This window comes from Malurus melanocephalus, unplaced genomic scaffold (genome assembly GCF_030028575.1).
Source record: "Malurus melanocephalus ecotype Western Australia unplaced genomic scaffold, MMel_1.1 scaffold_44, whole genome shotgun sequence".
NCBI classification, from domain to species: domain Eukaryota; kingdom Metazoa; phylum Chordata; class Aves; order Passeriformes; family Maluridae; genus Malurus; species Malurus melanocephalus.
In genome coordinates, this window is record NW_026623276.1 from 3,287,716 (window position 1) to 3,298,610 (window position 10,895).

General features: G+C 40.7%; 1 protein-coding gene across 2 annotated transcripts in view; it reads right to left on the minus strand.

Annotated features, from left to right (window-relative positions):
- TMEM241 (transmembrane protein 241) overlaps positions 1–6,426 on the minus strand; it is a 55,040-nt gene extending 48,614 nt beyond the window's left edge. For both annotated transcript variants that reach the window (XM_057364941.1, XM_057364940.1), the window contains exons 1-3: positions 6,277–6,426; positions 3,447–3,493; positions 1,608–1,685 (exon numbers count right to left, since the gene is read on the minus strand). In XM_057364941.1, coding sequence (XP_057220924.1) covers positions 1,608–1,685; positions 3,447–3,493; positions 6,277–6,348 — 197 coding nt within the window. In that variant the 5' untranslated portion in view covers positions 6,349–6,426. The remainder of the gene's footprint in view (positions 1–1,607; positions 1,686–3,446; positions 3,494–6,276) is intronic.
- Between the last annotated feature and the right edge of the window lie 4,469 nt (positions 6,427–10,895).

The window sequence follows — 10,895 nt, forward strand, 5'->3', positions numbered from 1 at the left end:
ATTAAAGCAAGTGCCTCATCCTTGTGAAGAAAGACAGGTTTAAAAACTCATGTTTAAATAGCTGGATGAATTATAGCCAAAGCATGTCAATTAATTCTGGTTGTTCCACTCAGTTTATTCTAGAACAGTTATTCTGCATTAASTAAGCTAACAAAGAGGTTTCTCAAGAGATATTTCAACCCCTTTCCCTACAGTCTGCTGACATCTAGTGGCCGAAGTCTCCAGCACCAAAATACAAACTAATTTTTTATCAAAACTTCTTCCAGATAAAAACAACCTCTTCAACATCAGAAAGTGGTCCTTGTCCTCTATTTCCTTAAATGTCTTGCCAGGTTTTGAAAAGACAAAAGCATCTTTTCGAAGCTGGGAAAAAATCGTTCAACTTATTTCAAGTTGTGATTTAAAGCAGAAGTAAGTATTAGTGTTAAAAAGGTGAACTATAAAAGGCTGTATTCCCCTAGACTGTTCTATGAAKACAAAATYTGYATAAACAATATAAATTTRATAATAATAYACACATGTATCAGTAACTGCCAGAMAAGCAAGGTASGGATCYTAATCCTMTCTCTACCAAAGTTGCTGACRATATCCTCRKTTGATTRCAGTTACAAGAYAGGAAGCTAAATTCTGTTTTCATTTACAACTTCACTTCTATTTCCATGGTGTTGTTGTCACTTCCATGGACAAGAAAACAGAATACTGCCTGTTTTTTTCTGACAAATATGCAGGATTTCATTCCAAGTGAGGAGGTTCAGTTGTTCAAGTCAACAGTTTGAATCTCAAACAGAAAGTTCATCAGTTGGCACTTGCTAATACAGAATCACTGAGAAAAAGTTACATCAGAAGGGATGTCTGGCAGTCATTTAGACCAAATTCCTCCAGCTTCGGAATCAAATCACGTTACTCAGGTCATTAGCCAGGAAAGTTTTGAGTATCTCCTGGGATGAAGATTCAATGATTGCTGCAGGCATACATCTAAATGATACCATTTTGCACAATAAAAAAGATGCCACGTTCCRTGCTGCAGAATGGATCCACCTGAACAGAGTRCRGCATGACAACTCTTCTGAATYGTGCTGTTACACTCAATTCAAACCRATGACCTTTATCTWCAAAGCACCATTTAATTTGGAGTTTGATTGYTCAATCAGTTAGGAAAAGGTGAATGATCCCCATTTATGAGACACAGCTCTCAGAAAACTGCATATCACATTTGTAGACTACACAGCCCTGAGAGTTTTGTGGATGGCTATGACAATGCCCATAACTAACATTACCAAGGTTTCTCTTATATTAAAAAGCTATCCAGGGAAGAGATACGGACAGATGGCTGGATAGGTTATCATTTTCACTAAGGGCTTTTTGGTTGTCTTACCAAGGTTAAATTGAAACCATTTTATATTAGTAGTCTGTTTAAGTGTGTGTCATTGARCAGCCATTTGACTAAAGTGGAAATTCTACATCTGTAAAGAACACACTGACACACTCACATCACACACATCTAATCTCTATTTTAGTCAGTTAGTAACTTTCATTACCAACTAAATTTTGTTACAATCCAGCTACRGAAGACAAGTGTTTCACAGATACTGAAAAACCTATGGTACCTTGAACACAAGTTTATCTCCACCCAGCCCAGCTTCCAGGAGATGTGAAGCAGAAGTCCACCCACCAATGTTTGCCACCTGAAATAGAACAACACCAGGAAATAATACATGAGGCCTAGGAAATACTTGCAGATAACTTAGAATAAGTAATAAGTAATGCACACTGATTTCTTTCATGCTTTAAAATAATCTGCTTTCTTCTTCCTTAAGCTAATGGCTTTCAGAGAGATGTTTCATATTTCTTGGGTGAAAATCCTTGAATATCCAGTGCAGTTGAGACAGAGATATTGCATTACAATGTTAAATGATATTAACATCCATAACAGGTAGAGAAGTGGGTTTATTTATTACTCCCATTTACTGCAAGGCATTTAAGCAATTAAAAACCTTTCTCACATGTACAAAAATAAATATTCACTCGGTGCAGTATTAGTAAAGTTGTACACTGTCAGAGAAGAGTGAGCTCATTTTCCACATGAATATGGTAAATATTCAATGGTACTATCACAGCTCACTTCACCTTTTTTTTGGATGAAGAACATGTGAGAGCTTAAAAGCCAGGTTTCCCTGATGTTTGCTATGGGTTTGACCATGTTCTATGCAAGCTATTGATAAAATCCCATCAACTTTATTGTGAAGAATTTCCTTGTCTCAGGTTTTAAGGACAGAGCTTGGTGACTGTTTCAGATGCTTAGAACTATGCAGTATAGTCTTAGCTTATAGAGAGAAAAAAACAAGGAAAATGGACAATAACAGCACGAACTGAGAATTACATTCTTTTCCTCTTTGTTCCTCTGTCATAGGTCTAAATGAAAGTGCATCTGAGCCACTTAAAATTTCAAGGAAAGGCCACTTTTAAAAGCCAGAACTTACGGAAAAAAAAATAAGATGCTGAAATGCATTTCCAAATAATAGAAAAAGGAAATAACTATGGTAACACAGATTGCCACAAGGCARTTACCTGCCATTGAAAYATGCTTTTCTGTTGATTTGCTAGAYCTATTTGACACAAATTACTCAAAACCCTCTACCCATATGATAAAAGCCTTGTTGAAGAGACAGTCTYTGTGTGTGTRCAAAAACTGAAGAAAGCATTCACTRCATATTTAATTGAGCTGAATACACTCAACGTAAATGGAGATTCCCAAGGCAATTATTCCTAGAGTTGATTGCAGTCCTGGGATTGCAAGCCAGGCAAAAATGTAAACCATGCTAAGCAGAAGAAAAGGAAGTAAAGATATCCAGTGTCTGCAGGTTTTAACAGTATCTCAAAAGAACAAATGGGGGAAGTCTTGACTCTAAGAAGGCAGATTTTCACTAAATGTCTCATCAACAGCATTGATGCTACATATGGACATTTATCAAAACATTAAATTTCTCATTACAGTCATTAAGATTTGAAAGTGACTTGTGATGCAGATTTACAACCAAGGCTAAGCATGAAAAGAAGCAACATGGTATTTGTGAATGCCTAAAGATGGGTTTAAGGTTGGTTTTCTCTATCATAGCAAATAATACACCATAACTGCATGTTATCTGCAAGTGCCATTTCCAGAGAAGAGAGGTTGTACTTTGTAATTGCTACTTTTTTATGCTGAAGCATTAGACTTTAAGGAAAATGAGAAATTATGGACTCTATATGTCTTAATTACATCACCTTCATGGCATTTAAAAGTTAACCAAGACATATTAATKAATGCTTCATTAAGGCTTCATGAAGTCTATTCAGTAGACAGCAAAAGCCAGCAATGACAAGAGGTAGYAAAGTTAGCTTGAGCATGGAACAGCAAGACATTAAAGTCATTTTTCAAACAGCTGTATTCTTCAAACAATACTTACCCTTGAAAAAGGGTAGGGTAGGTAAATTGCAGGACAGACAGGACATACTGGAAAACAAATAGCAAATTAATGGACAACAAACACCTACAGTTTATAATATTAACAAACAATAACAAGCAACAAAACATACACAAAATGTTTTCATTTTTCTTTGTTTTAGTCAAAAAGACAAAAAAAAATGTTTAGTAATTTATCTTGCTGTGGTGTATTTCCTCCTCCTTCTCTCGAACCGATCACGCACTGTGATCTCTGAAATGTTTGATAGGCCCCAATCTTGATGAACAGTAACTGGGCTAAGTTCCACTTGAGCTTATCAGGAATACTGCCTGCTCCCAGGAACTTAAGGCTGTCCAGCAAGCTCCTGCTGTTTAACTAACAGCCTTGGAGACTTGTTTTTCTTCACTTGTTCCCTTTCATCCTTACCATTTCCTATTCTTACTTCCATTTTAGATTGAATGATTTTCAGATTGATTTCAGTCTGATTTTTCTGTGTCTGCTATAACCATCTAATAATGATGTAGTAGATGTAATGATGCAATAATGTAGTACTAATGGTAGTAGAGTGAACCTTGCCAACAAACTGTYGTGATTTCACTTTAATATTAAACCTGCTTTTGTCGAACCCTTTGCTGATGATTTTTTGAGTGACCGAAAACACTCATTTGTGACACTTCCCACACTAGAACTGCTGGATGTTGCCTCAGTCACTGTGGAAGGTAATAGACACTAAAGTACATGAGGCATGGAGTGGACACACTGAACAGTGGAGAAAGTTATCATCTGAATTACACTCTCACTTTCTGAACACACTTCATACATCACACTGAATGGAAAAGGATTAACAGGAACAGAAAGCCATAAGCACCAGTCAATTAAAATCGTATCATACCAATGAGGCAATCTTTGGCAGAAGCAGGAGCAATAATCTTAACACAATTTTCTCCTTATGACTAATGTATCTTACAGCCTTAACATTCTGCTCACATACTATTTTGTGCAAAATATTTAACAGCTCATAAAGCCCACTGGAGATGTAATAGATGGGGTAAAAAACAAAGTCTCTGTGTCATCGCTTCAGTGCGCTTTGTCTGGCCTGCACATATGGATGCTAGTGTCTCTTCACACTATATATGCATATATGCAAATAAGAAGCATAAATACATGTCTTCCAGATCTAACAACTTCCTGTAATGAAGTATATAAATACCATTTCTGTGAAGGAGAAGAGGATTGAAGCTTCCTCAGAGGAAATGAATGGTACCTGCTGTTCCTTCCAGGAGCCAAAAGAAGTTGCCAAAGGCAAAAGGAAAAGCTGAAAGCTTTCAGCAGAGAGGAAAGTGTGCTGAGCACCTTGCAAAGTCCAGTTTTCAGGTGTATGGGGTGTCACTGAGAAGCTGGCATCAATATACAGGGACACGACATGTTGATTCACAACATATCCATACACCTTTCAGAACTTCCATGTGCATTTTAAATCAGGACAATACACCTGCACACATCTGTGCCCCTGCTTGCATTTGCAACACTATCTGCAACAACTGAAACGTCTATATTCTGGTTATTTTTAACTTTATCACACTAAAACCTACATTCAGGTCTGAAAATGGAGCCCTATGTCGATGTCCCTTTGACTTCCTCTCAAGCACAGTTAAGTCAAGTACCTTTCCCAGTGCACAATGCAACCTGGCAGCTCTTTTAGCCCCTRTTTAACTAATCACTGTTCCTAGCAGTCTGTCAAATCAAGTGCATTCTCTCTCTCTACAAATTTTGCTTCTTGACTGAACTTCAGTCTAATTCCGGGCATCCTTAATGGCAAATGTATCTTGGAACAGAAACCACTGGCTAATGTCCAGAAAAGGTTTCATTTTCACCTCTGACATGCTGCTTTTCGCTAATCCTCCCTCAGAAAATTCATACCCCAAATGCTTCACCAACATTTTTTTCTTTCAGAAATCTGCATCAGAAATACAGGCACACTCTCTCATAATAGGATAGCACAAAGCAGTTACTCTACCTCCTTCTCCCATAGTGTAAAAACTACTTTCAAATCATGCTTAAATGATACCATTTTATTCACAATGTGGCCATGTTCAGCCTACTTCTTCTTCTTGGACATTAAAGCAACACTAATAAGAAATTGTTACACAGTGGAAAACAAAAGTCTTATCTGCAATTTGTGTGTTAATTAAGTTGTCAAAGGAACAAAGTTGCCATGGAAGTTAATATTTGTTTCGCTACTAAAATAACACTTTCAATATTTCACATTTTCCCCTTGGATAGTTGATACTATTGTTCCAGTTAACAGATCTTCTTTTGGGAATGGGCGCAGTTGCCAGACACCGACAATGACATGCATACAGCATCAGCGATACTTTCAGTGCAGCGTAACTTCTGGGTCTGTAACACTTCATTCATTGGAATGACATGATGTAAACCTCCTTGCTCTCCTAAACAAGACAATAGTGGAACTWATGTGTTGTGGAAAAGTAAAGATGTCACGCACTGAGCAAAAAGAAACCGGGWGCAAACAACCCTATCCGCAGTTTCGGGAGCACGCTGGGATGGGCGGCGGGCTGGAATGCCAGGGACGACTTTTTCACTCGTGGGGGAGTCCCGTCCGGGAAGGGCTGGTCCTCCGGCTCTCGGTGAGCAGGGCAGGGAAAGCATAAGGAACCATGTCTCCTCTTTCTGCTCTTTCTCCTGCTCCTGCTCCTGGCTGCCTGCACTTCCCTCGCCCCCCGCTCCCGCAGCTGCGGACCGGCTGCCCCCGCACCTCCCTGCGCCCCGCCCGGCCCCTCCGAGAGCGGGGCGGCTCCGCGGCCGCGCTCACCTTGTTGGTGAAGCTGGAGGCCAGGTAGAAGAGGCAGAAGGCGAGGCCGCCCGCCGGCCTCTTCAAATACATCTGTCAGCGCGGGCGCGGAGCGCGGCCGGCCGGGCGGCGGCCATCGGCCGTGGCAGGGACACGTCGCCTCAGCGGGCGCCGCCTCTGCGGGGCCGCTGCTGCCGCCCGGCGGCCGTGCCGGGCTCAGGGCGGCCGGAGCGGGCCGGGAGCGCTCGCAGCCCGGACACTGCCGCGGCCCGAACCGTGCCCAGCAGGGTAAGGGAGATCACTGTCCCCTCCACTGTGCCCTTGTGAGAGCCCACCTGMGTCCAGCTCCGAGGAACACTGCACAGGAAGCACGTGTTGAAGCAAGTCCAGAGGAAGGATGCAAAGATCATCAGAGGGCTGGAGCACTTCTCCTTTCAAGACCAAGGCTGAGAGACTTCGGAATGTTCAGCCTAGAGAAGAGAATGCTCTGGTGCGACCTTACACCAGCCTTTCATTACCTAAAGAGGACCTGCAAGAGAGCTTCAAAGGGACTTTTTGGGAATGTAGTGATAGGACAAGAGGGATGGCTTTAAACTGAAAGAGGGCGGATTTAGACTAGACGTACAGAATTTTTTTTGCAGTGAGGGTGGTCAGACACTGGAACAGGTGGTGAATATCCCATCCCTGGAGGTCTTTAAAGCCAGATTGGACGGGGCTCTGAGCAACCTGATCTACTTAAAGATGTTTAGCAGGATGCTCTGCCTTGGAATGTGGTCAAGCATCTCAGACAATGCCCTATTTACAAGGACTGATAGAGGGCATCAAGTTGGCTTTGGTGTTTAATTATGATGAAACCAGTCTGACACATCAACCCCAAATTAGCATCCTGACATTGAGGCAAAGATTTGGCAGATAAGCTGCTAAACTGACCAGGAGATCTATGACTGCCAGTCAATCATTTTACACTATAAAAGTCSAGTCCACTTTCATACAGTTATGTTCTTCTAACATATTCCTTCTTGGGGTGTGCATGAAGATTCCTTCTTTGGATGGGGACCCCTCAAAGTTAGTCCTTGAGGCTGAGTAAGCAACAGAGGTTTTGCCTGCAGTCATTGGTATGGGTGAATTACATCAATCTCTACTTTAATAAATACTTCTTTTTGCTAACTTTAATAGAATTTATTTAATATAGTTGGTTTGACACAGTGCACTGTACTATCTTATCTTCATAGTTTTAGCTTCTATAGTGTGTAGTAAAAAATTCTGATTACTGATCATTTATCTTTATGARTAATTCWTTTTTATATAAATATACYTGKTTTGCCATCATTTATCTTGCAGGACAAAATTGTACAAMGGTTCAATCACACCTCTGTAATTTCTTAAATGATGGACAGTCTGAGGCTAAGATTGGATCCAGCTGCACCTTGGCTCCTCTCCGAGAAAGAATTTAGAAAGAAAGAGGGTCCTTTCTGYGCCTCATGACTCAACAGGAGGKCTTCTCTTAWAAACTTTGTCTRRAGCTCCCAGTCCTACCCAYGACAAGAARTCCGTGCTTATTCCAGGGCGTTGGATTAGATGGCTAATTTTAAAGGCCACTTTCAACCAACCATTCTATGATCCTATGACCCTATGATTCATTGGTGACATGTAAACTATAAACAACCCAGGCAGGTGAGAAGCAGTGGAAGACACACCCTATCAAGTCRAGGTTACTGGGTGTCCTTTTATTATGGCCTAGGTAAGCCTTGCTCTTCCTAGTCCTGGTTTTAGCAAGGCACTACCTTTGCAGTTACCTTGACTTTGCTCAGGCAATGCTAAGTACAGGGCCCTCTCTGTATACATACACCTTCTCTTTAGAGTACAGAGCAAAGCAGGATAAATAAGGAACCTTATTTATGAGCGTGGCCTAAACTAGGGAGTGAGGGAAGCACTAAGTGGTCAAATCCAGCCCATAAAATGAGCATGTCTAACATTAGCCTCGTGCGATATTTAGCCTCAAAAGACAAAAGTCAACAGAGAACAACAGCTGAGCAGTTGACACTACATCAAGACAAATTCAAGTATTTTGGTGCATCAGATGTGACCCTATCTGTTTTGTAAGGCGGTAGCCCAACACAGATTTCTAGTGCTGAAAGGTTTGGTCTATCCAGGCTTACAGAGTTCACTGACCAGCTGCTGTAATGGATGTGTTAGAGATGGCAGGGTAGGTGATACAGCATTTCTACTTTGAAGAGTACTGTTTATGTAAGCATGTCAAATGTGTATTTTGCAAAGGCATGCTTTGCATTGTGCCAAAAATTCAGCCTGCAAAGCTGTAAAAAAGAGTGTCGCAGAGCAAGAGTAGTTTACAGATATCTACAAAGACTAATGTAAGCATACAGTAAGAATACTTTTGACTTTTTATTACAGTAGGGTATAATTTTAATGCAAAATATTACGATAATATCTCTGAGCTTTTTGCAGTATTATTTCTTAGTACAAGTAGGAGACTTGGGCAAAGACTTTATATTTTCTAACAGCCAAATACAGAGGCAGGTTTGAATTCTTGCAGGCCATTTACAGTRAGTGACTAAGAATGAAGATACAAATTTCTGCTAATGTTGTTTATTACAACTGACTTGGATTACATACTAAGCAATTGCTATGCAGCTTTGGAATTACTTTGATTAATACAAAGGGAAGTTTCTGCTCTATCTAGATTTTAAACTATTTTTGTTGAAAGGTATGAATGTGTCACAAATTATTTTATTTACACATAATTTTACAGAACATTTCTTCTTAACATAATTTAGTTCAAATTTATCCATTTATATAAGAAGTYATGGGATCAAGGCCTAATCAGGAAATGTTTAAGAGACTAAAATAGAAGACTTATTTTTGAAAACTAAAAACTTAATAACAATACATAGGAATATTAAGTCACTTTTCACGTCTTTCTGAATCAAAGCCTATCAAAACCTATCTTCTTAAGCAGTGCTTGTACAGCTGTACAAGAATAACRTTTTTTCCCAGGGCAGCAAGACATTGCTTTGATATTGTCATATATAAAACTGTTAAATTTAGACAAAGAAGATTGAAGGGGGCATGGCAGTAATCTTCACACATCAAAAAGCTGCYGCAAAGGGAAAGAAATAATCTCTTTTCACCAGGGCTAAATGCAGAGAGGGTAAGAGACATGGTGGTACTGCATCACCAGACAAAGCCACTGTCACCAGCACTTGGCAGTRCCACAGAAATGGTTGAACCTGACGATCTTAAASGTCTTTTACAACCAAAATGATCCTATGATCCTATAATGCCTCTGTGGCACAAGCCTGTGTCATGCCTGCATGTTGTGCTTTACAATCTGGGTCCCTACCCTACTTTGTGGGGCAATGAACGCTGGAACAGCGTGTCTTAGGAGACTGTAAAATGTTACGTCATTGCAGGTTGCTAAGGACAAATCARATGAACTTTGGCTGACAAAGTTGATTCTTGCATGGCTGAGAATTGATGTGAATGACCTTTGCTGGGCCTGTCTGGCAGAATGGGCTTTGCTAAATGTGTAACAGGGAACTTACCCTGAGCAGGATGGGGAATGCCACATGAGCCACCCAGCTTTCCTAGGCTGGTTTTCAGATTATCAACAGTGATTGTAACAGCACATTTGTCTAGGACTGCAGACAGACACCTTCAACAGATGRTGATGAGCCAGGCCAGAGGAGGTTTCTAGGCAGCATTTCTTTCCTTTTAGGAAACTTGCCCAAGCAGTTCTGACAGTGATCGTGTCATAGCAAAACACCATCCTGCTGCTGCTGTCTGGGCAATAGGGCGTTTTAGTCACAATACTGCTTTCCAGATAAACATTACATATAAAATTGAGATGTAACAGACAGCAGATCACATTAAAAGTATTTAAATTTGTATCTACAGTGACTTACAGGATTTGGATCAAATTAATTTGTTCGCTTGTGGTTTGGTTCATTTGTTGTATTTTTTCCTGGTTTTTTCCTATTTTTTTCCTGTTCCCTTCGTTACCTCCTGAGATAAACACAAATGCCACCTACTTCATTTCACAAACTCACAGAATCAATTAGTTTGGAAATTACCTCTGAGATCATCGAGCTCAATCCGTGACCAAACACCAAGTAAACTAGACAAAGGCACTGAGTGCCACGTCCAATCTTTCCTTAAACGCCTCACAAATGGTAACTCCCATCGCCTCTACACGGAATCCATTCAAACCTAATCACCCTTTCTGAGAAGAAATTCTTACCAATGCCCAGTCTAAACCTCCCCCAGCACAGCTTAAGGTCATGTCCTCTTGTGCTGTCACTTGTTGCCTGGGAGAAGAGGCCGATCCCCATYTGGTTACAGCCTCCKTTTCAGGGTGTTGTAGARAGCAATAAGGACCCCCTGAGCCTCCTTTTCTCCAGGMTAAACACCCKCAGCTCCCTCAGCCGCTCCTCATCAAYTTGAGCTCCTGATCCTTCACCACCTCCATTGCCTTTGCCTGGACTCTACTTCATCCATCTCTTTTATCGCTGGCTTACTGTTTGGTTTGTCGGTTTTTTCCCCTCCCACCGTTCCCTCGGTTAATTCCCGAGACAGAACCAAACGTCAGCTATTTAATTGCTCCCATTCGCGTTATCGCCAGC